This window comes from Equus caballus, chromosome 15 (assembly GCF_041296265.1).
Source record: "Equus caballus isolate H_3958 breed thoroughbred chromosome 15, TB-T2T, whole genome shotgun sequence".
NCBI classification, from domain to species: domain Eukaryota; kingdom Metazoa; phylum Chordata; class Mammalia; order Perissodactyla; family Equidae; genus Equus; species Equus caballus.
The window spans coordinates 28,276,332-28,301,888 of NC_091698.1; the positions used below are offsets into that span (position 1 = coordinate 28,276,332).

General features: G+C 45.6%; 2 protein-coding genes across 9 annotated transcripts in view; both read left to right on the plus strand.

Moving 5' to 3' along the window:
* The first annotated feature begins 8 nt into the window (after positions 1-8).
* On the plus strand, positions 9-17,320 carry ZNF514 (zinc finger protein 514). 5 transcript variants are annotated; one of them, XM_070236150.1, is made up of 6 exons: positions 9-624; positions 4,486-4,719; positions 7,152-7,240; positions 11,512-11,638; positions 11,992-12,087; positions 13,446-17,320. In XM_070236150.1, exons 4-6 carry the CDS (start codon positions 11,518-11,520, stop codon positions 14,426-14,428), a joined length of 1,200 nt encoding a protein of 399 aa, XP_070092251.1. In that variant the 5' UTR covers positions 9-624; positions 4,486-4,719; positions 7,152-7,240; positions 11,512-11,517; the 3' UTR covers positions 14,429-17,320. The 5 variants fall into 5 exon arrangements, with proteins under 5 accessions (XP_070092251.1, XP_014586498.1, XP_014586497.1 ...); XM_014731012.3 differs by lacking the exons at positions 9-624; positions 4,486-4,719 and adding an exon at positions 5,006-5,645 and having other exon boundaries at positions 7,185-7,240; XM_014731011.3 differs by lacking the exons at positions 9-624; positions 4,486-4,719 and adding an exon at positions 5,008-5,645.
* Positions 17,321-23,932: 6,612 nt separating this feature from the next.
* MRPS5 (mitochondrial ribosomal protein S5) overlaps positions 23,933-25,557 on the plus strand; it is a 48,213-nt gene continuing 46,588 nt past the window's right edge. The window contains exon 1 of one of the 4 annotated variants that reach the window (XM_023618689.2): positions 23,933-24,240. In XM_023618689.2, coding sequence (XP_023474457.1) covers positions 24,180-24,240 — 61 coding nt within the window. In that variant the 5' untranslated portion in view covers positions 23,933-24,179. The remainder of the gene's footprint in view (positions 24,241-25,557) is intronic. The other 3 variants (XM_001494456.7, XM_070236146.1, XM_070236147.1) reach the window with 3 other exon arrangements.

Here is a 25,557-nt window from a genome sequence, read left to right on the forward strand (position 1 = left end):
GCAAGCGTACACTTCTGAGACAGGGTTAGGCGGCGCCGAATCGTATCAAACGCTGCAGTTCGGAAAGAGGGACCTGTTGTGGATTCCGGGGAGGCTTGTGGTCACCCTAGAAGTACTGCCTACGTGTGGTGTCACGTCCCTCCAGTCCTTCGATGAGAAGGCCGTCCGAAGGAAATATGTCTCTCTGATCCGTGAGGCCCGTCCCTACCCCTGGTTCTTACCGCCCGAGAAGACTGCCAACGACATTGAGTTTTCTGGCGCTCGGAAGGGGCTTGTTTTTGCTTCAGTTTGTCCGCGTTAAGGAATTTGGTTCTAAAATTTGGGCCGGAGAGACGCAGAGTTTTCTGAGGACGGGGCTGGGCCTGAAGCAGGGAACGTGCACATTTGTGCGTTGGAAGAAGAGAAGAGTCCACGATATACGTATAGTTAACTGGGCAGCCGGCCCGACTTCCGACACTTTGAGCACACACGGGCCTGCCCGTGTTGGTACGTCTGGAAGGGCCCTTGTTGGACATATCGCAGGGATTTTCAGCCTTGGCCGCAGGCCGGAATCACCTGAAGAGCTTTCGACATACTGATGCCGGGGACCCAGTCTGAGAAGCGAGGGTTTGAAAAGATCTGCAGGTGATTCTAATGTGCAGCTAAAGCTAAGAACCCCTGAGCTAGAGGTTCAGGGAAGACTGGAGATTACACAAAGAATATGATAAAATCCTACTTCAGGAAGAAGTCTACACTTTCACTAAAAAAATCTAAACTGCAAGGCATTGTTACAAATATAAATGGCACAGTTACTGCCCCCAGAGAAGTCAAGGTCCAATGGAAAAATCAGAATGTGAAATTATTATAATACAGTGCACTATGTTCTACAATTACGTCACCTCCAAGATACTATAGGAGTCCAACAGAGGAAGCAATTAACTGTGGCTGGGAAAGTTGGCAAAGGCTTCCTCTAACTGGTACACTGGAAGAAGAGTAATTAGTTTCTTAAGAAGAAAGAAAAGTGCAACCTAAGCAGAGAGAATAGCACCTGCAAAGATAGAGACTAGAGGATCAACGTGCAAAGAATTAGTAGCAAGATGAGTGGCTGGCAGATAAGGTTTAGGGGCTGATAAACGGTAACTTGGGGCCAGGTTGAGGACGATTTTGTGCTGTAGTAAAGGGTTTGGACCTTCCAAGAAGATTAGGACTTGATTAAAGTCATGATGTCCAAGACATACATATTTTCCTGCTGTTGCCTTCTGCATAGTGTCTTTTATTATTCGTTTAGCCTTATGCTGACAGCAGAAATCTTGGGGTCCTAGATGAGTTTCCTTCTAGAATTTCCCACCCCTGGGTATGCCCTAGTCTTCATCTCTCTCTTTACTGCCCCGGGTAGCTGTCAGAGTGGAAACTGAAGTTCTCCAGGGTTTAGCAGTGTAAAAGTTGGGTTTGCTGCTAGCTTACCTCTCAGAGTTCTAGCTCTCACTTCATTTTTAAAAATCTTTGCAAATTCCTCATTTTCATGCCTGATGACCAGTGTGTTTCTAAAGATGTAACTTTTCAGCATTGTTAGATTTTTCAATTAGGAGGGTTGTTCAGGGTATCCAATTGGCCATGTTGCTGGAAAGATTAAGAGAATTTTAGCTCATTTTCTCAAAAGAGGAAGGGCATATGGATGCTGAGCAGCCAAGAAACAACAGATATTCATCTTGTTTAGAATAAAACAGATGTCTCCTAGGTCCGCCAGCTGTGGGCTCTGCCAAATTGCAGGATGTTGTGGCTGTCTGCTGCTGTGTAACAAACCTCTCCAAACTTAGTGGCTTAAAACAACAAGATTATTATACTAACAGGTTCTGTGGGTCAGGAATTTGGACAGGGCACAGCAAGGATGGCTTGTCTTTGCTTTCGTGCTTCACGATTTCTGGACCCTCAGTTGAGAGGACTCAAATGGCTTCTTCATCCATAGGTCTGGTACCTGGACTGGCACTAGTGGCTGGGCTCAGCTGGGACTGAGTCCCTACATATAGCCTCTCTTTGTGCTTGGACTTTCTCACAGCCTGGCGGTCTCTCAGGGGAATCAGTCTTCTTACATGGCAGCTCAGGGCTCCAAGAGGGAGTGTCCCAGTGAACAAGACAGAAGCTGCATGGCCTTTTATGACCTAACCTCAAAAATCAATAGTGTCACATGTGCTGTACGCTATTGGTTGAAACAGCCACAAACATGCCCAGATTCAAGGGCAGGGAACAGACAGCCCAGCTCTGAAAGGGAGACATGTCAAAGAATCTGTGGCCATTAAAATAAAAAACCTGCCACGTGGATTTTAACCTTCGTCTTGTATGGGTGTTTCTCTGTGAGAGAGGTGGAGGCCGGGGTGGAGTGTAGAAAGAAGAGAAGGGTCACTTGTAATCAGAGACCCTGGTGGTACCTTTGCAGTGTCCATGTTTCAACGAACATTTTTGCTGTGCCTCACTGTTGTTCTGCTTGCCTGGGTGGTTGTCTCCTAAGCTGTTGCAAGTTGCTTCTACCAGCCATTTCTGTTCCTCCCAGGCCACCTCTTGCTGTTCTAAGATCCCTCTTCTGGGACACCCTTTGAACTTCTCTCTCTAAGCATTTCTCCTCTTTGCTGCTGCTACCTAATACCCTGTATCCATATCTACATCTCTCTCTCTCTCGGAAGAAAGTGTCATTCCTTTATATTGTGTGGCCTTTATAGAGGTATTATCTTAGCAGAATAGTATGGGACCTTAGTGATAAGTGTTTTGTTTTACCACTCAGTCTATTGGGTTGGGAATGGTTGGTCCCTGAGCAAAGAGATTTGGCTACTTAGTAATCTTTATTTTCTACAACCAGCTCTCTCTTCCCTGGGGTGCATGTGTCTCATCAGAAGCTAGGTGGATGGGATAAAAAAAGAGATGCAGGCACAGTTTTACGCTCTACCTGAAAAATGTTGCTTCTTCTGATACCTAGGTCTGATTCTAGTCAGATTGGCTCTTTACTTCTGTGTTTTTGTTTGTTTAATATCTTTTTTTTAATGGCTACCATTGGGTCATCTTTAGTCCACCCTAACTGACCGTGTATGCCTGGGCCCCACTTGTGAACAGGTTCCTGTTTTGACCATGGGGTTTCTTACCCAGGTAAGTTGGAGGGTGTGGATGGTGGTACTCTAACATTGCACGTTAGTTAAGGAGGCTCTGTCTGCCAGAGCACAGAGAACCTGTAGAAATCTCTGTGCTTCAGTTCTGCCTTACAAAAGCACCAGTCAATCATTCACATTTTTGTTTCTTATAATTAGTTCTTAAAACTCCTTTAGCTCTTTAGAGTAAGCCATCTCCTTCAGGCTAATTTGAGTTAGAGAGATGCTCTTGCTATCTGTTCTTCCTCTGGATAAACGACAGTTTATCAATATCGTTCTTAAAATCTGCCATCCCCCGTTATCCTTTCTCTCCGTTTTCTGTGGCAATAGAATTTTAGCTGGGCACAAGAATAAAGACTACATTTCCTTGCAGGTAGGTGTGGTCATGTGTTCTGGTAAATAGGATGTAAGTGGATGTGTTGTATGGCACCTTCCGACAACTTACCTTAAAGGACAGCTGGAATCAGAATAAAAAGGAATGAACTATTGATACACATGCCAACATGGATGGATCTCAAGGGCTTTATGCTGAGTGAAAGAAGCCACTCTCAAAAGGTTACATACTGTATAATCCTGTTGATGTGACATTCTGGAAAAGGGAAACTATAGGGACAGAACAGAGTAGTGGACACAGGGGTTAGGATGGGAGAAGGGTTTGACTACAAAGGAGGGGCAAAAGGGAATGTTGGAGGTGATGGGGAAACCTAGCAGGCTGGGACCGGAGCTCCCCTAACAGTACTTGACATCAGATGGCACACTGAGTTAGGGAGGGGACATACCTGTTAAGCTACCGATGAACTCTCCTGGGTAATGAATGTGTAAAAAGGGCCTCTGGACCAAGGTCTCTCCCAAAGGACTGCATTTAAGAGGGGGAAATTTTCAGACACTGTAGCAGGCCAGTGCCAAAAGAAAAGGTATCAGGGACAGGCAGTGACCCTCAAGTTCATCTGAAGCAGTTCCATTTCTGTCTGTTTATGTCAGCACCAATGAGATGACAGTCTTTTTTCATTTGTTCGTCTCCTCACCTTTTTGGTTCCAGAGCAGTCAAGAGAACAGAAACTCCTGTGCCAGCCATGGGTTCCCGGGGGGCAGCACTCCCTGCTTGGGAGGCAGAGGGCTTGCTTGGCGGGCACTTGCTGTACCATCCTGGCTGTCTGTGCCACCGTAAGTGCTAGCAGAAAAGTGAAAGAGACTGAAAAAGCAAGAAAGGAGAATGGTCTTGTTGCCCTGACTTAATAGGTTATTTGTCCTTGAACTCCTAAATAGGGTCTATAAACCAATCTGTCAGTCTTCATAAGTCCCCTCTCTGGCTGAGGACTGCCTCCTGAGAACCGTCGCTTTAATATTCAGAGCATTTCTCCATTTCTTTTAGGTCCTCAAAGATACTCGTGTCTGGAGCAGGAGGGAGTCCAAAGAGCCCCCTTCTTTGAGCTCCCCCTCTGCTGAACTCCAAACTGGGGGCATGGGAGAAAAGCGGAGAAGCACGGGACAGCCTGTGGAACAGAAGTCAGTAGCCAGCAATGAGCCATCAGTATCTCCTGGGCACTTTGCAAGAAATAAACACGCCCGGAGAGCCTCCTGGAAATTCTTATTTGAAGCATTCACGGTACGCTTCTCATTTTAACACATTTCCAGTGGCTTCTGTTGAACAGCTCTAAACCGGGCTGTGGGGCCCAGCCACAAAGGGCACTCCCAACACAAGAGCTACTTCCAGTTCCCAGCGGGTGGCGGGGAGCAGGGTGAAAGCTCCAGCCACGGCGCTGATGCACACGGACCGTCCCAGCAGAAGCGAGAGCGCAGCGGCAGAACTCGCCTGGCCGCCAGGCCGCAGGCGCCGCTCGTCCCGCCCCCGACGCTCGCTGGTGGGACCCCCCGCGCGGTGGTCCGTCTGCGCAGGCGCAGGACGGGGCTCGGGAGACTGGGCTCGGGAGGCGGGGCTGGGGCGGGGGTGTCGCCTTGCTTTTTGTGGGTTTGCCACTGCGGGTGCGCGGACCTGCCTTGGGACCGCGCCCGGAGCTGGTGGCGGAGTTGGGGGTCTCTCCGGCTGCCCGCCGGCAGTGGCTGTGGGCGCCTGGAGCTGGGGCAGAGTCGCAGGGCCGGCCGTGTTCCTGTGAGGCCCTCCCCGGAACCCCCGCTGTCTCGGGGCAGCCGAGGTGGTCGCAGTGTGGCTGCGGCCGTGCCTTCTGGTTGGCTGCGTGGGGACTGGCTTCCAGAGCCTGGTCCCGAGGAGCAGGGCGGCGGAGCGCAGCCAGGGGGCTGCGGCCGGAGGGTGAGGGTCTGAGCGCGCCTGGGAGCGGGGCAGAGCGCCGCCCGGAGCAGCAGCGCCGCGCGCCCCGGCGGGGCCCGGCTTTGACAGCCCTGCGGGTCGCCGGGGCGTCGCCGCGCGGAGTGGGGATGCCCCGTGTCACCCAGCCTGCTTCCCGCTCCCGGAACCCTCAGGAGGACCGCAGGGCCGCGGCCGAAGGACAGAGATTTGGACCTAGTGAAAGGGACATCGCCCTTTAGCCCCAGCTATGGACTCCACAGCATCAGGTTTGGCTCTCGAGGGTGCAGAGGGCCGGAAGCCCTCCTGGGGAGTTAGTGCCGGGCATAGGTAAAGGACCGTAGGACGAGGCCAGGGAATCCCACTGGAGGGACAGAGCCTGCAACTCCTTCCCTGTGGCGGTTTCTACTCTTCCAGGTTCAGGAGCGTGCAGTGCTAGCTGCGAGAGACCACAGCGGCGGTGGAGGGGATGGCCGCGGGAGACTTGTGCCAAAGGCCAGAGGAGAGAGGGGAAGGCAGGAGAGGCTGCCCTCCTGCTGTGTCAGGGAGAGGGCAAACAAACCTGTGAGGGAGTGGCCCTTGGCCAGGGATCAGAGGACAGCAGGGCCATTTGGAGCCTTGCCATCCACTTCTTTTATCACTTCATTAAGTAGGAAGATTCTTCCAGCTCTTCTAGCTCAGCAGTGTACAAAGTCAGCAGTGTACGCGGTGGGTATCTCCTGTGACCACCTCCCCACTAGTGTTGGGAACAGGGCAATCCAGGTGACCCAGGAGGTTTTAAGCCCTTGCTTTCTAGGTTTAGAATCTCTCGTCTTTCACCAACTGGGCATTTGAATTTGACTTTTCATTCTTCAGTGCACATGCTCAAGGTCACAAAACTAGCCAGTGGCAGAGCTGGGCCGCATCTCTGGGACTCCCACCCCCTCTTTTTTCCCTTATGCCTGTGGTCTGTAGACCAGCAGCACAGGCATCGCCTGGAAGCTCTTTAGAAGTGCAGACTCTTAGGCCCTATGCCCCATCCACTGACCCAGAGTCTGTTTAACGAGAGCCTCAAGAATCCATGTGCACACTGAAGTCTGAGAAGTGCTCTAGAGCTCACCTCAACCATATAATCTCCTGCCTGCCCACCTCTGTGCTGCTCTTGTTGAAGTCATAACCACTTCTCTGGCATGGTTGGGGTTAGTGCTTTTGTTTTAAGGCTTTAAAAATAGTATGATACAAAACCCTATAATAGAGGGGCTTTCTGAATATGCTCAGAGACCTAAGAAGCACCGAGGGCAGCTTCTCAGGAAGAGCTGGCTTCTGAGCTGCATTCCTGAGGATTGGGGGAGAGTGTAACTTCTTCCCCTTCAAGTCGTATATCCCTCCGTGGCCTTGCCCTGGGCCTTGTTTTGTATTGCTAACCTGCCTTTTACTCACACGCTACATTTAAAGTTCCTTGAAGTTCTTCTCCCTGTTTATATTTTCAAAAGGCCTCCGTAGAGGACCTGCATGTTGGAGGCCCAGTAAATAACTCTCCAATGGAGTCACACTTCACCTACCTATGTCCTGCTGTGGCCTATGGACAGGTGGGGGCCTCACACAGCTGAGTACAAGGGCATTTCTCTCTGATGTGGGCAGGCTAGAGGCTGCCCCTCAGCTCCCTTTGGCCCAGCTCAGTCCCCAGAACCGTGGAGGTGACATGCTGCCTGTGTAGGGGTCTCCAGCTTGGGGAGCCTGGGAGCTGTAAATCCCATGAGGGTGAGCCTTCCTCATGGCTCCTTTTACCTTCCTAGTTCTCCCTTCTCAGGACCCTACTCTTCCTCCAGAGAGAAACCAGGGAGAAAAGGGAACAGCCAGTTTATTCCTGAAAGCCAGGCCCCAGGTGAGTTGGAGTTCTCTTAATTTTTCCTCAAATGCCTGAACTATAGATATCTTTGCCTCCTTTTCTCTGCAGCCTCTTTGTTTGCCAAAGGGAACTGATCCCATTTCCTGCTTTGCAGGAGGCTGAGCCCATCAAGGTGGATGCTGGCCTCCCTGCCCCTTGCCCAGGGCCCTTTCCTCTCTGTTCAGTATGCACTCACTCAGCTCCTTTGGTTTATTTCTGTAATGGGCACTGCGGTGAGTACCAAGTAATGTGAGAGCACCCTGGCCCTGAAGGAGTGTCACAAGCAGAGAGGGGAGAGGACTCTGGCACCTAGGATGCAGCCCCAATCACAGTAAGGATGTGCATGGTTTGATGGCAGGTGGAGTGGCACAGATAGGCCTTTCCATCAGGATTTGGGAAAAGGACATTCAGGCTGTGCTGGAGAGGGTGGGGAGGCTCGTGGAGAAGAGGGAACAAGAGGTTCTGAGGGTATGGACAGGTGAGGAGGCTGTTTGTGGCTGGGTCCCCGTTCAAATGTTATCTTCCTGGATTAGTGAGGAGACAGATGTAACTTCACTTCTTCCTGGCTGTGTGAGCTTGGACAGGTCACCTAAACTCTGTGCTTTGGTTTTGCCAACTGTAAAATGAGGATGATAATCATGTTAATGAAAATGATGAAAATAATAATAACTATTATTATTTACTGAGAACCAAACATATATCAGGAACTATTTTACGCAATTTATACTAACTCATTTCATCTTTAAAACTTTCCTATTATGAAGAATGGCATCTGAGGCACAGAGGGGTAAACTGAGGAAACCAAGGCACAGAGAGATAAAATAACTTGTTCGTGGTTATCTAGCTAGTAAGGAAGAGAGCCCAGTTTCAAATCCAAGTTGTCTGGCTCCAAAATCTTAACCACTCAATAATACAACTACCTCATGTGGTTGTTGGACTCTTTCAGCAATTGGACTTGCTTAGTCCATCAGCTTCAGTTGTGTTGAGGATGATGGGGATAATGGTGACTGACTCGAGAGGTGGACTCAAGTTTGGCTGTAGTAGGCTGGATGTGGAGGGAGAACCAAATGGAGGGCCATGAATGCCAGCCTGCATCATTTCCTCTATCCAAGATAGTAGTTTAGTGGGTTCTGGCTTAATGATAGACATTTATATTTAATCTTCCAGCCAATGGGGGAAACCCCTACCAATGAGGAATTCTCTCAAGTAATTAGTAGAGTAATAAGTAGAGCTTAGTCTAGTTATGCTGTGGTAACAACAGCCACCAGATCTCAATGGCTCACAGTAACAAAGGTGTCTTTCCCCTTTATGTTACTTATCAGTAGTGGGCTGGCTGTGATTCTGCTCCACATCCTCTTCGCTCTGGGATTCAGGCTGAAGGATCACCTCTGCTCTGGGATATGCTGTCCTTGAGGCAGGGGGAAAGCACAGTATTAGAAGTAGGAGATTGCTCTTCAAGCTTCTGCTCAGAAGTGGCATGTGTTGCTTCTGCTCACAACCCGTTGGCCAAAGCAGGTCATGTGGCCAAGCTGATGTTAAATGAGGTGGGGAGTGTAAGCCTCCCGTAGTGAGAGGCCCAAAGGGAAGGGCATTGAATATTTTGAACAGATAATTAGTCTACCACTGTCTTGTTTTCTTACTCACAGATGTTCACTTCCCTTCTTCCCACACACAAAAGCTCTCGCCAACAGAGAGAACCCAAAAGCCCCATCCCATCAGAGCCATCAGGATCAAAGTCCTGGATGGTATAATAGTCTGGACATGAGGTCTGGCTGTTTCTCCTCTGGATCTGGAGACCTATGAACTAAAAGGACAAATTGCCTAAATCCATATATCCAACATACAGTGGAGGAATGGGGACAGGATAACCACAATAAACACCCCCATTCAGAAAGGGGAAGCATGGGAGGAGCCCAGCAGTCCCAGGTCCATGATAGTTATGAATTTCTGCTGGGCAGACTCAGTGAGGACCACTGACCTTGGGAGTGGGCAAGTCATTTGGTTATGCCGTGGTTCTGCTCCCTGGGTGGAGCTCCCCAGTCCTGTGTTCTCCTTGGCTCTTGGTTCTGGCCTCCAGAAGTTCCTTCTTTTTATAGTATCCTCCTTGATCACATATGAAGATAATATGGATAATAAGCTCTTTTGAGGGCTAAACAGCTTTTTCATCCTGCCTGAGAAAGTTGTTAGCCCGAGGATTGTTTCAAGTTATGAACATTCAGTGTAATTCTCAAAAACTTAGCCAGCTTTTTGTGTATTTGCTTCCATCAGCTCCATGTGTCGATAGTTTTATTTTATGCACAGTTCTTTTTGGATATGCCCTTCTCTTTAGATTTCATTGTAGAGCCTTTGGGGTTTCCTTGGGAAAGCCATCCTTTTAGTCACCCTGAGCAATTTGGTCCCACTGAAAGGATTTACTAAGAACCATCTGAAATTATTCAGAGGTTTAAACAAAAGGTTTGGCAACCACACCTGTGACTTGGTGCTTGCCAGTAGGCTGGCTTTTAATCATCCTTTGTCATGCAAAAGAATCATGTCTATTGTGTTTGACCAGTTGGAAATGAGAATTGGTTAAATCTCCAACCCTGCAAGTCCTGGAATTTCTGGATACTTTCTTTTGCCTTCCATTTTTACTTGGCAAACCAGCAAACTCTTGAGCTCATTTTTTTTTTCATAATATTTTGTCAACAACCAACTCATGCTACTGATGTGATGTTTCCAGCCTCTTGTCTTAACATCACAAGCTCGTGCTTACATTGTTCATCTTTCAAATTATTGCAGGCAACAGTTTTACCAAACAGTTCACCACCAAATTACAGGGGTTGCCATCTTGCCAATAAGTTTCCTCACTGCCTGGCCCTGAAGCCAATGCCACATATTTTAGGCTTTTTGTTATGGCAGAACCTCACTTGGAGTTCCAGTTTTTTAATGAGTCAGTTTAGGCTAGTTGTGCTGTGATAATGACAGCAAACCCTCAGAGACTTAGACTAACAAAGGTTTATTTCTTGCCCCCACTACATGCAAGCTGTCGCTTTACCCCACGTCTTCTTTACTCTGGGATCACTTGTCATTCTCAAAGCAGAGGGAAAAGAAGCAATTGCAGAACCCCCACTGGCTCTGAAAGCTTTTGCTTATATGTAGCTCCTGTCACTTCCTTCACATTCCTTTTGTGAAAGCAGATTATTTGGCCGTGCCTGGATCAGTGGGGCAGGCAGATCAATTCTGTAGGGAGGGGCCACTGAATATTTTGAACACATAATATAATCTATCACAAGAGATAACTATAGTAGTGAGTTTTCCAAATTTGATTATTTTGGACTGACTTTTATGCTAATGTAAAATCATTACTTTGACTTATTCTTTGGAATTGTTAGTGCCTAATGGGATTTGATTTTTAAAAATTTTGGGGGAAGAGTAACAGGAGTTTATACTACCTTCACGTATCTGCTTTTTTAGTTGATAGTATATGGATATATGGATTATTGTACAATACAAGTCAAATAGGAGGAGTTCTAATTGCTGTTATAGAGGGTGACACGATAGTTCTGGGTGGGACCCACAGAATAGTTGTGCCATGTGGGGACCTGGGATCCAGGGTCTCACTCTCAATGTGCACATTCAGTAATTGAAAAATGATCAGGCTTTGGGGGAGAGGTGTAATTAAACTCACAAAAGACTTATTGATTCACTATTAAAAGGCTACGTGATATACTTTCACTGAACTGTGTGCTGGCAGGCAGGTAAAGGGATAAATTATTATAAACCCTAAATTATTTGATTCAGTCTTAGTAAAAATTGTCATTGAAATCATAGGTCACAAGTTTCAAAAATACTTAATTAGGAGACATGTGATACTAGTGCATTTGAGAATATAAAGCATATTAGTCTGTTCTAATTGATTCTAATTAAATGCAACTAAATTGAGAGTACAACCTCTTGAAAACTGAGGAAATGATTGCATTTCTCTCCCCACCTGAGCAGAATGTCTCTGTAGGCCTGATTTCTCCTGAGACCCTGATTCTGTTTCTAAGCAGCTTGATGTTGACATAGTGGGCCCTGGGTGGGATACCAAGTAGTAAGGATGATATAATCTGTGGAACAGCTTAAAATATTTTTGAGATGATAAAACCCAGAACTGGGCATTGAGATAGCTAGAACTCTTGGAATCCCTTCTTGCATGTCCTGAAGTTCTAGTCAGACACCCGTCCACTCTTCTCCCCAGGGCTGTGAGTGTGCTGCCTGAGGGTGCAAGAGTGTCTTCTGTATTTCAGGACCTGATGACATTTGAGGATGTGGCTGTGGAATTCACCCAGTGGGAGTGGGGGCAGCTGGACCCTGCTCAGAAGGACCTGTACCGAGAGGTGATGCTGGAGAACTTCAAGAACCTGGCCTCTGTGGGTGAGCTCATCTCCTCCAAAGCCCAAAGCCTGCCTATCAGGCCTATCTCCTTGGTGTTTAAAAGTTAGGGGTGTCAGGGCCTGTTGCCTGAGTTTTGCCCTGGGCTTCTGGAATCAGACATTTACATTCTCTTTGGGGACTATGGATGCAGTCTTTCTGCTCCTGATAGCTAGGAAAGGTCCCGCTCCAAATGAAATTGGAGTAAGAAGTCTCATGACTGTGCTCCTGCTGTTTCACAATGCCTATTCTTTGGAGGCTGTCCACACCTATAGAATTTCTCCACCCTGAAGACCAAGGGCCAAAGCGTTGGCCTCTAACATACAGTCATGATCCTTTTCTTTCTCTACCATCAGGGTTTCCAGTGTCCAAACCGTATATCATCTGCCAGTTGGAGGAAGGGGAAGAGCCATGCATATCGGAGAGAGAGATCTCAACAGGTGACCATTCAGGTGAGTGAATGAGACCAAAGCAGTATCCACATCATAAGGCCCAGCCTTGGGCCAGAGCTAAAGCTCAGGAAAGCAGTACTCAAGTCCTGGAGCACAGGCTGCGCCTCCATATAGGAACCTAGAAGAGAGGACAGAGGGAAGATGCTGATCTCCTCTGTATTAGTACTTTCTTGATCTTTTTTCCTTCCAGAATGAGAGCAAGGGTCTGACATCTGGATCTAGTCTCATGATTAATATCTGTCTGTTTACAGTGGTCTGTAAACATGGCTGTGTTTCAGAATCTCTCAGGGAGCTTGTTAACTATTTAGATCCCCAGGAGCCACACAAGACCTTTTGACTCGGAATCTGGCTTCTGGGAGCACTGGTTAGGCATTGCCAGTCATGTCCCTCTTCAGAAGGGTCATTATTATTGTATTAGCTTTCTATTGTTACTGAAACAAACTGTCACAAACTAAGTGGCTTTAAGCAACAGAACGTTATTATCTCACAGTTTATAGTTCAGAAGTCTGGCATGGGTCTTACACGGTTACAGCCAAGGTGTCAGCAGGGCTGCTTTCCTTTCTGGAGCTTCTAGGGGAGAATCTGTTTCATTTGAGTTGTTGGCAGGACCAGTTCCTTGCAGCTGCAGAACTGAGGGCCTTGTTTTCTTGCTGGCTGTAAGCTGAGGGGTGTTCCCAGCTTCTAGAGACTGCTAGATTCCTTGGCTCATGGTGCCCCTCCTCCACCGTCAAAGCCAGAAATGGTGGATTGAGTCCTTCTTACACTTCATCTCCATGACTCAGCCAGGAAATGTTCTCTGATTGTAAACCTCATGTGATTAGATTGGGCCCACCTAAATAATCCAAGATAAACTCCCCATCTCAAGGTCTGTGCCCTTAATCACATCTGCAAAGTTCCTTTTGCCAGGTAAGGTAGCATATTTATAGCTTCTTGAGATTAGGGCAGGGACATGTTTGGGAGAGAACTATTCTGCCTGCCAGAATTATATATAGTAATATAATACTTTTTCTATGTATATGTACATAATACATAATAATGTAAGGTGTGGACTGAGGTGCTGAGGGAAGACTTTGTGGAGGGCATCTCCCTACCCTCCTTTCATCTTTACAATCTTTGAACTTACCTTGTATACTGTAATCCAAACACTGTTTTTTCAGGTTTTCCCAGTCTCCAATTACCTGCTTGTCTCTTACTTTTGATACCTCCAAAATCTTCTTCAGATATACACCATTCTTAAACTGGACATATCTTTTAGATATTATTTTAAGGGTTAATTATCTTGCATCCATTGTAAGACTTTACTTTCTCTTGGCACATAGTACAGGTAATACGAGAATGTCTTTTTTTTTTTCCCCCAGACTGGGAGAGAAGGCCTAAAGCCAAGGAATCAATACTATGTCAGGGAATTTCCAAAGAAGAATCATTCCAGGTACCACCAGTGGAAAAACACATTAGAGATGAACTCTGGTCCTCCAAACTGAAAGCAGCCTGTGGTTGTGATGAGCAGTTAGAGATGCATCCAAAAAAACAGGAACAGCATCTGAAAGAAACGTCACTCATTCACAAATCTACCACCCTTAGGAGAGATCATGAATGGAGTGAATTTGGGAGAAGTTTAGGCTTAAGATCAGTCTTTGTTAACCAACAAGGTGTTCCCACAGGAGAAGGATCCTATAAATGTGATACAGAATTCAGACAGACTTCAGGGAGAAATAACTCTCAGAGAACCCATCCAGGGAAGAAATCTTGTAAATGTAACGAATGTGGGAAGTCCTTCCACTTCCAGTCAGAACTTAGGCGCCATCAGAGATGTCACACTGGAGAAAAGCCCTATGAATGCAGTGAATGTGGGAGAGCCTTTGGCCATATTTCATCCCTTATTAAACATCAGAGGACTCACACTGGAGAAAAGCCCTATGAATGCAGTGAATGTGGGAGAGCCTTCAGCCAGAGTTCATCTCTTGTTCTACATTATAGATTTCATACTGGAGAGAAACCTTACAAATGTAACGAATGTGGAAGAGCCTTTGGTCATACTTCATCCCTTATTAAACATCAGAGAACTCATACTGGAGAAAAGCCCTATGAATGCAGGGAATGTGGGAGAACCTTCAGCCAGAGTTCATCTCTCATCGTACATTATAGATTTCATACTGGAGAGAAACCCTACAAATGTAATAAATGTGGGAGGGCCTTCAGCCAGAGTTCATCTCTCACTCAACATTATAGATTTCATACTGGAGAGAAACCCTACAAATGTAACGAATGTGGAAGAGCTTTTGCTCATACTGCATCCCTTATTAAACATCAGAAAAGTCATGCTGGGAAAAAACCCCTATGAATTCAGCAACTGTAGGAAGGCTAGAGTACATACCCCACAAAACCTGAGAGAATATATGTTAGAGAGAAACCCTCTAAGTGTCATGTGTGTAGGAAGACACATCTTGTGTGTTGGAGGACACATCTTGTTTGACATCAGACAGGACACACTAAAGATAAGCTCTATTGGTATCAAGAGAAGGTGGGCTTTCAGTCTCTCCTCCTCCCTATCAAACACCAGAGAATGCATACTAGTGAGAAACCATGTGAATGTAATGAATTTGGAAAGGTTTGGTCAGAGGACACACATTTTTCAACATCAGACAGTTTACACTGGGGAGGAGCCTTATCAGTGTAATGAGTATGGCACAGCCTTCAGTCACATGTTGTTCCTAAAAAAAAATCAGATAACTCATACTAGAGAGAAACTCTGCAAGTGTGGTAAAAGCCGTCAGTAATACTTCCTTTTCTAAGCATCAAGAACACACACAAGAGAAGCCCTATGAAAGCAGTAAATGAAGGCCTTCAGTCAGAGCTCATCCTTTAAGCAACAGAGAATTCATTCTTGAGAAAAACCCTATGGATATGGTGAATGTGGGAGAGCCTTTAGCCAAACCTCTTCCCTTTATAAGTATCAGCGAACTTGCCCTACTAATTAGAATCCCAGGGAATGTAATGCACTTGGGAAAGCCTTTGATGGATGTCTGCCCTTTTTGCACATCAGAGAATTTGTACTAGGGTGACTCTGAATTTAGTGAAACTTGGAAAACCCAGTGGTATGATAGTTCAGGCCTCAGCATACATTAAGGCTTCACTCATAAGAGAACCCCTGGGAGCTTAATGAATGTGAGGAAAGTTCCTTCAGACTGGCCGTTCATGAAACTAGAGCTGAAAGGAAGCTCAGGAGTTGCCCAGTCTGGTGATTTTCTACTTGGTGGGGACTGTTTTTGTCACCGCGCTGTGCTCTGCCTCCCCATCCTGTTACTGATGGGAGCAGGGGTGTTATTGTGTGGGTGAGGACAATGGAGGCTGAGGAAGAAAGAGAGCCACGAGTGATCTGGCCTAACCATATTTTAGAGCTAAGGAAACTGATCTTCAGAAAGTGCTGTGCCCTGGCCTACACACCCACCCGGGCTGGGCCTCTTCCTCCTGTTCACAGCTGTAGTTGGGGGATTGAGAGACTGCAGGCCTTCCCTGTACAAAACCTCCGGGCACTTGTTGCCTGTAATACATGTTACCTGTCTTTAAGAGGCAACGGAGTGGGATTTCAAAGTCTGAGCAAGAAGCAGTTTTTATTAGATCTTTATGCTACTGGATTTGGAGTTTTTGAAATAAAATGACAACTTTTTTAAACATCAAAGTAACTAAAATATGGGTATTATTAAAAAAAAATCAAAACCTCAAAAACATTATTCTAAGTGAGGGTAGCCAGATGCCAGGGACCACATATTATAGAGTTCCATTTATATGAAATGTCCAGAAAAGGCAAATCTTCAGAGACAGTACATTAGTGGTTCCTGAGACTAGGAGTGACTGCACGTGTTCAAAGGAATCTTATTGGGGTGGTGGAAATGTCCTAAAATAGGATTATGGTGATGGTTGAACAATTTGGTAAATATGCTAAAAATCATTGAATTGTACATATAAAATGGGATGATTTTTATGGTATGTAAATATACCTCAATAAAATTGTTTTTTAAAAAGTCAAATATACAGATATGCCAACGATTGCTAAACTAATTTTCCTATCTCATCTATTACTTCAAGCCATCTGCGTGTCTTTGGTATCACTTTTTATTTTCTGTAACAGTTACTCCTAAGTCTTACTGAGTCTCAAGTTCATATTTGCCTCTGCAACTTACGTAGAGAAGTTAAGACCAGGAGCTAGTATAGAGCAGAGGAGTCTTGACTAAAAAGAATTAGCTTGTACTTGGCCAAGGCAGAGGGGGGAAGGCAGGTAGGATGCACAGGAAGCATCTGGACAGCTGAGATCAGGATGCTAGTCTAGAAGCCTAAAAATCCTATAGGAGTTTCTTCCCAGAGAGCTGAGGTTCACAGGAGCAGAAATAGCAAATATTTTACATTAGTAATAGTTTGCTCTCTCTCACCTTCTTTTTTCCCAGTGCTCTTCTCTAACCCCCACCCAAGTCATGTTACATACCTGGATGCCTGCAACAACCTGTAGCTAGTCTTTGCCTAAAATCTGTCCCTTGTGTGTGTCTGCTGTGTTAACCATTCTCATCAGTGCGCACCCATTGCCCTGCTCTGAAAACCTTTCTACTGCCTACAGGATAAATCCTCACTCCTCGGTTTGGCATTTAATGCCCCCTGCAGTCTGCCCTAACCTCCTGCTGCTCCTGACAAGAACCTCTATTTCAGTCAGACTAGCTCACCTGCCCTGCCTCAGCCGTGCCTCCACACTTGCTGGCCTGTAAACACTTGCCTAAGCTCTTCCACGAGTCTAGAGTGCCCTCTCCCCTTATCTAAAGCCTAATAATCAGTCAGAACCCTGTTCACAGTACCCTTCCTCATGAAGAGTTCTCTTGAACACTGAGGTGAAGTCATATCTTACTTGTGTGCAATTGTAAAAGCATTTGTTGTTTGCATAAGTTTTTAAAAATGAAAGATATCTGCACTTGGGATAGTTCTTATCACTGTCTTGCTCCATTTAAATCATTGGTGGTTTATCATCTTGCCACTTTCTTGTCTCCTGAACCAGACTAGGTGCTTCAAGTCATTTCTCACACTTCCTCTCAGAAATGAGCACGCAGTAAGTGCTTACTAAATGTGTCAATTTGAAAAACAACTTGTATTGCTCAGGTTTTCTCAGTGCTTCCAGTTGGCTTCACACTTTCATACTAGATGAAAAGCTTTCCTTCTAGAAAACTACCAATTAAATATTTTCTTAGAAAAATATGTTTCCTGTAATTATTTTTCAAATTCCAATACAGATTAACAATGTGCCATCTTTTGGGGGTGGGCTGGTGTGTGTGTATATAAAAATTCATTGCTATTTTATTTTGTAGCACTACAATGCCTTCTCAAACCAACTACCCAGCATTAGGCCAAACTTCGCAGGTTAAGGATACAGTACAAGACTACTCTCACTTCAGACACCAGCCACAAATTTGGGGGTCCCTAGGCCACCTTTCTAACCAGCTGGCTACAAATTTGGGAGTTCGCGCTACTCACTCAATTTTGATAATTCTCTAGAACAACTCTCAGAACTCAGGAAAGTGCTGTATTTATTATGATGTTTGTATTATAGCAAAAGGATACAAATTGAAACCAGCCTAAGGAAGAGACATATAGGATGAGCTGTGGGAGCATCCCAAATGTGAGGCTTCCATCTTCCCCAGGAACACATTACCCTGCTGGCATATTGATGTGTAACAATATGCAGAGAACTGCCAACCAGGGCCGCTCACCTGAGCTTCACTGTCCAGAGCTTTTATTGGGTTTTCATTATGTTGGCATGACCGATTGACCACATAGTTGAACTGAATCTCCAGTGCCCCTATCATCCCTGGAGGTTGGGTTGATATCACACAACTCCAAGCCCCAACCCTCTAATCACTTGGCCTTTCTGTTATGGCCAGCCCCCATCCTGAGTCACCTCATTAGCATAAACCATCAGGTGTGGTCACGGGCCCACTGTGAATAACAAAGACATTTCCTATCAGGAAATTCCCAGGTTTTAGAGGTTACCCCCTAGGAACCGCGGAGGAAGGCCAGCCAAGTACTTTACTACACAAGCACACACACTCAAATCAATGTAAAAATACTTCTTCGACTATTATTCAAATAAGTCATAAACATTAAGATTGTCCTTTAGACATTCCTCAACAAATAACTGCAATATACCACTTCTGTTTACAGACACCTGGCAAGAACTTAAACATAGAACCATGGCTGATGGCAAGGGATGCTGGAAATTGAAATCTTTGTCCTGGGCAGCAAGAGGCTCAGCTAAAATTTGGGGATTCTATTACTAAGGAGGAAGAGGAGGATGGATATTGACAGACAACCAGGAGTCTGTGCCTCGAGACCCATATATGCCAAAGCCATTTTGGAGCAAGTTCACATCCATGATACTTTCTGAGTCTCAGTCTTCTCCTCTGTAAGATGAAGGGCTTTGCACTTGTGTAAATAAATGAAGACCACTCAAATGAGAACAAACAGAGGCTATTTATTCAGAGCCTCCTATAGCAAAGGATCTGCCACTATCACCTGTATTTGACAGAGACCCAAAGGCATGCAGGGAGTAAGAAAGCCTTATAATGAGAAGAAAACAAAAAGGAAGCTTCAGGCATGCCCTGATTGGAGGTTGTTGGTATGGGAACCCTGGAGATAGGCTAACAGGAACAGGACATCTTACGTGATTAGCTTGAGGAGCATATTTAGCTTTCTATGGTTGGTCCTAAGTTGGAAGTGGGGGCAAAAAATAGGGGAACTAGCAGTCATTGACCAAGTTCTGTCTGTTCTGAGCTGATTGCCATAGATGCTGTGGTTTGGTTTCCACGCTGGTTGCTGCAAAGGTGTGGGTCAAAGTTCTATTGTCATATATGGTGTATCCATTGTCCATTGATATATTTAGTTCCTCAGCTCCCCCTTTTGGTCATTCTCTTTCTTGAGAGAGGTTAAGCAATTTAGAGACACTAGAGATCCAGATCTTCTCCACTTGGGGATTGTTCAGTTATCTCCATGGTAAACTGTATCATGAGATCTTTTTGTTGTTGTATCATCATGGCAAGAGAGCAGTTGTGCAGAAGCACTGAGCCAGGTAGTGTTTCTACCATGCCTGTTTCATTGATCCAAGTACAACAAGATGTAACAGCAATGGCACAGATGCCACCATGATTAGTCAAGAAGTTTAGGGCAATGCAATTGCTCATAACTACTTGTGCCAATGAGTTGAGGCACATCTACAGATCTTCCATCTAGGGAAGAGGTGACGTCACTAACAACTTCAGCCAGAGTTAGTGATAGGAGTCTTATACTCTTTTTATTTACCGTCATTGGAAATACTGCTCTGACTGTTCACATAAACAATGTCAGCAATTCTCCAAGGTAGAGTCCCTGAATAATCAAGGGTGGCTTCATTTTGGAGCTCCTGCCTGAGTTGGAATTTCCAGCATTGGTGACTGATAGAGTTAGGATTCTGTATACAGATGAATCTTGGAATACTATTCTTAAACTGCACGAGGTTTTAGTCAGGAAAACAAGGCCAGTTGGCCTGGCTGCAAAGGAAGTAGAATCCATAGAGATCCACATAGAGAACCAGGAAAAAAGGAGTCGTTCATGACATGAGATTGGAACCAAAGCCTTACATTAGCTGTGTTACGTATTTGGATCCCTATTAGTTTCCTCCAGGTGATGACTGAACCATTACCCTATGAAGGTTGTTGATTCAAATTTAGAATTACCTGGGGTCTGATCAATAGATTGTAGTAATTGGCTCTTTTTCTGAGAGGGAGGGACACTAATACAGTCACAGGTTGATTTGTTTAAGGTGATTTGTCCCTGTAGGGGCAAGTGGAAAAACTATTGGCCATAATTCCCTATAGTCTCATTTGCTGAGACCAGAATTGTTCATATATATTTATCATGGTGGTCTGGCAATGAATGGTATATCCAGCAGTTGGTAAGATTGAGAGTAGTGGGTACTGTTTGGGATAATTTTAAGAATGACATTAGAATGAGTATGTTCTGGCCTAACAATTATAATAAAGAGGAAAGAAAAGAGAAAGGGGGCCACTATGGGTGGATGACCATGAGGGATCTATAGAAATCATAAGAATAACTATAAGCAAGAAGCCAAAAAACAAAACAGGACTTTGACACAGGTCTTGGTCTGACATCTTGGACAGAAGCTATCCACTATCTGAGGTCATCTATTTACTCTAAAGATCTTTGGTCAGCCGTATACTTCTGAAGATCACCTGCTTCTTGAGTATCTTGGCGAATCCTCAGTTTGAAGACTTTTATTGGAGTTGGCTTCCAGTTGTGTCAATTCTGAATTTCTTCTTTAGCTGTGAAATATGTAGAATTGACTCCTTGGAATTTCATCGCTATATTTGTTGACAGTACCTGATAAGGTCCCATACAATGAGGTTCAAGAGCATTTTTTCTCTGATGTCTCCTCCAATAGACAAAAATCTGATGGTTGAAGATCATAAAGAGGCTGTTTAGGAAGATGCTGTAGGAAGGTGTCCTTAACCTGTCGATGATAGGACTGGGTATAGTACGTGAATCCCTTCAATATTTTGCCGTGTCTGCAGGCAGCAGGGTAGAGTCTAGGACTGGCAGTGAAATCTCTAAATAAACAGGCCTTCCAGTTATCAGCTCTTAGGGGCAAAACGATGTATCCCCAGGGGAGTGAATCATATGGCCATAGGGTTTCTCAAAGTACCTTTGGCCAGGAAGCTAAAGGTTTCTGAAAGTTTTGTGAATTTTAAGTTAAAGCTGCCATTGGTTCTTTCAACTTTTCCAGAATATTGTGGATGGTAAGGGCAACATAGTTTTTGAGTACGAGTAATGCCTTATGGAGTTCTGTTATAATGGTTCCTGTCAAGTGTGTGCCTTAATCACTTGATATAAAAAAGGAGATGCCCCAGGTTGGAAATACAAAATCAAGCAGCTTTTAGTGACTCTAAGGACTATAGGTTTTCAGCAATGAAATGCTTCAACCCATCCTGAAGATAGACGTATAATAACTAAAACATATTCAGATCTCATGGAGGGTGGAAGCTGAATAAAATCCATCTGAAGGTGTCCAAGGACCCTGGAGGCTTTGGTTCCTGGCCATGTCCCACCTTTACAATTTTTCGAGGATTGTGTTGACAGGTGATACATGACCTGAAAATAACCTGTTAAAAATCTCTCTTTTTAAAGTTTATAGTAACCAATTGTCTGTACCATGATGGGTAGTTATGTCCGGCAAAATCAATCAATCAATTAATCAATCAATCAATCGAGCTAATATCCATTTGAAGCCATCTGGAGCCACCAAGAAGCCATCTTGGGAGCACTGGAGATGCTTTGGGTGAAGGGTAAAATTTTTAACCTTTTTCAGAATCAGGACTAAACGCTGATATTTTATAATGGCCCCTTTGAATTCCTCCAGAGATTTATCCTTTGGGGATGCAGTTAGGAACCTCACCTTGGATAAGGCTGCTTGTTTGGCATAAGGCTCTGCTACAGCATTTCCTTTCAGTTCCATGTTATCTCTTTCACATGAGCCTCAGCCTTATTATAGCCACCTCTCTAGGAAGTAGGAGTGAATCCATAAGTCCCTTAGCTTGTAGTCTATTTCCGATGGGGATTCTAGCAGAGGTTAGGAAAACTTTGTTTTCAAAGCATCTCAAAGTCATGTACTGATCTCAAGCATATCTGCTATCAGTGTATATACTTATTCTATGGTCTTTGGCTAGTTGACAAACTATATACATGACGTGGAATAAGTTCTGCCATCTGGGCTGATATTACCTCAGGTAGAGGGCTATTTTCTAAAGAGAACTTAAATTAGTGATAGCATATCTTGCTTGATAACTTCCAGTTTCATTTTTTGAGATATGATTCATCAACAAAAAATATTAGTTCAGAGTTCTTAATTGGGGTCTCTAACAAATCTGAGCAAGGCATGGCATGGAAAGTTCCCTAGCTGAGGTAAGACAATCATGAGGTTCTCCTTCTTCTGTTAGGAGCAGGAGTGTGGCAGGATTCAGGCTGCTGCAGTAGTGAACAGAAGTGTGAGAGGGACAGAGTAACAGAATATCTTGAGATGTTAGCTGGCTGGAAGTGTAAAACTCTCTCTATTCACAGATGGATAATCTTATATAGAGAAAATACTAAGAAATACACTAAAAACCAGTTAGAATAAATGAGGCTAGCAAAGTTTCTGGATACAATGAGATCAATATACAAAAATCAATAATATTTCTATACATGATCCACTAAAGAAAAAAATCAATACACTGGACTTCATCAAAATTGAAAACTTTGCTTGCTGAAAGACCCTGTTAAAAGAATGAAAAGACAAGCTACAGACTGGGAGAAACTATTTGCAAAACACCTATATGAAAATGTACTTACATCTAGAATACACAAAGAACTCCCCAAACCTGGGGCTGGCCCCGTGGCCGAGTGGTTAAGTTCACGCGCTCCGCTGCAGGCAGCCCAGCGTTTTGTTGGTTTGACTCCTGGGCGCGGACATGGCACTGCTCATCAAACCATGCTGAGGCAGCGTCCCACATGCCACAACTAGAAGGACCCACAACGAAGAATATACAACTATGTACCAGGGGGCTTTGGGGAGAAAAAAGCAAAAAATAAAATCTTTAAAAAAAAAAACAAAACTCTCCAAACTCAACCAAAAAAGAAACCAAACAGTCCAACTAGAGAGGTAGCAAACATTTCACCAAATAAAGAGAAGAGCCCAGGTCCACCAGACTCCTCTGCTGGAGCACTCAAGCAAGGTATAAAGGCATCTCGACAGGAAGGGTTCACAGGATAAAGGGAGTAAGACTGAAGTAAAGCCCAACACACAGAGTTCCACCAAGGAGGACACACAGATGGCAAAGAGACACATGAAAAGAAGTTCAACATCATTAGCTTTTAGGGAAACGTAAATTAAAACCATGATGAGCTATCACTACACAACTATTAGAACAGCTAAAATAATTTTTTTAAGTGACAATACTAAATGCCAATGAGGATGCAGAGGAACTAGATCTCACACATTGCTGGTGGGAATATAAAATGGTATGGCCACTTTGGAAAAGAGTTTGGCAGTTTCTTAAAAAACTAAACATACACTTTCCAATCTCTTTTCTTTTAATTTAGCCAATTTGATATGTTAAAAGTCTATTGCAAATGGGATGCATCATAAAATAAGTAGGAGTGAAATAGGTTGTCTACTTCAGCAAAGAAAAAGGAAAAAGAGGAACAGATGAAGCAACTGTGTCAATCTTAATCTCTGAGTCTAGCTTGTCACTATTTTTACTTTTCTGCATGTTTTAAAATTTTTATACTAAATTTGAAAATCAGAGGTCTGGCTGAGTAGGACTCCTAGCTTCTTACAAGACGTCCGTGTCTTTCCTCCTACTTACTTGGGTCATCTGGGAAGGCCCAGATGGTATAAAGCCATGCCCAGGGTGAGTAAAAAAAAACGGTAGGCTAGGCCTGGGATATGAACGTGACCAAACGTTAGAATCAGAATGAATGCATAAATGCGTGTGAAATCCGACCAAAGTACTTTAATAAATCTAAGAAACTTCAGAGTTTTACCGGGGTTGGGTATAAACAACTTCTCTGTACGCCTTGGCTGTCTTATTCAACCCTTAGACCTTCCGTTAGACTCCTCCCATGCTCGGCCGCACCTCGTCCTTCTGGCTGGGAATGGCCGGCACCACCAGCTCCCGCTGGCGGGAAAAGGACCTAGGGCAGCCCGCGCACCTGCAGCCCTCCGGGGAAGGCTAGCCCCGCCCCCTCCTCGAGAGAACACCTTGAGCAGCCCCGCCCACACGGGCCGCCAGCGCAAGCCCCGCCCTCGGGTCCTAACGCGAGGACCCCCGCGGCGGCTGTCCGCGGCCGCGCCGGACTCATCCTACCTTTTTGCCCGCACGAACCCTCTCCCACCCCGGCCTGCGCTGCGGCGCGGCCCTCTGGCCTCGGGAATTCAGCCGCGGGCCGACGCCCGCCGTTTGACGAGGAGCAGTCGCGGCAGGCGGTGGGGAAGGCTGCCCGGACGCAGGCGCTCGTAGGGCTCCACCATGGCGGCTGTGGTGCGCGCTGCTGCGGGCTGCCTGCCTGCGGTGTGCTGCGCGCCAGCGGGTGAGACCCGGGACGCCGCGGGCAGGGGCTCTGAGTTGGGCGGGAGCGGGGGCCTCGCCCCGGGCCTACAGACGCCCAGGCGGAAAGATGCGAGAAGCCGCAGCCCCTGGGCCCTTCACGCGGGCTCCTGTCTCGCCTGGCCCGGCTGTGTGACCTCGCGCGTCCGCGCCCTCTCTGGGTCGCAGGGCTTATGTCTGTAAAGTGAGGGTGGGCTGGACGCCGTCCGAGGCCCCTTCTAGTTCACCAAACGGGCCGTGTGTGCGCGGCAAAGAGGGGCCGGGAACTGGGAAGCAAGCATCCCCTTGTCGGCGGGCGCGACCCACAGGCTCATTTGGTGATGTCGATGTGGGGTTCGAGGCATATGGCGGCCCGCGGGGCTCGAAAAGGGAAGAGGCTGTCCTGCAGCTTGAGTCGCATAGGATTAGTCTCCGTCATTTTAGAGTCCGGCTGATCAGTGCCTTTATTAGAAGGATGGATGTTTCAAATGTCAGTAGTTTTGCTATTGTTGCCCCCCACCCCCACCCCCTTGTGGGTTGGTTGCAGCCCAAGGAAGGGCGGTCGGCCCTGGTCCAGCATGACGTTTACCTCTAGGAACCGCTTCGTGGTGGACTTGGCCTTCTCTGTTCGCTATATTTTACTGTAAACCCACTTTCCAGCATTCGTAATTCCGAAGCCCAAAGACCTCTAAAAGCCGAAAAGTTCTTTTTTCTAACTCATTTTGCTGGGAAACTTGACCAGAAATCATTTGATGGAAAATGTGACTTGAACGTTCTTTGCTTTTGCCCATGTCGTGACCACATTCTCCGTTATCGAGGCCCCATTCAAATATCACCTAGCCTTTGTAGCTTTCCCTCATGAGCTCCCACTGTGTACCAGGGACTATCTTGAGCTCTTTATGCTTTTTTCCTCACTTCATCTTCACAGTGCCTTTATGAGATAGATGACTTTATTATTCCCGTTTTACAGATGAAGGAATTAAGGCACATGGAGGTTGAGAAACTTGGTCCAGGTTAGGCTGGGAGGATGTCAAGTTTTTGCACCCACATTACCTGGCTCCAGAGCCTGTTTCTTTTTTTGGTTTATAAAACAGCTTTTTTGAGATACATTTCGCATGCCATACGATTCATCCTCTTAGAGTGTACAATTCAATACTTTTTAGTGTGTTCACAGAGCTGTGCCATCATCACCACAACCAATTTTGGAACATTTTTATCACCCCAAAAAGAAACCCTGTACCTTTTAGCTATCATCCCCCCAGCTCCCCATTGCTCCCAGCCCTAGGCAGCCTCTAGTTTACTTTATATCTCTATGGTTTGC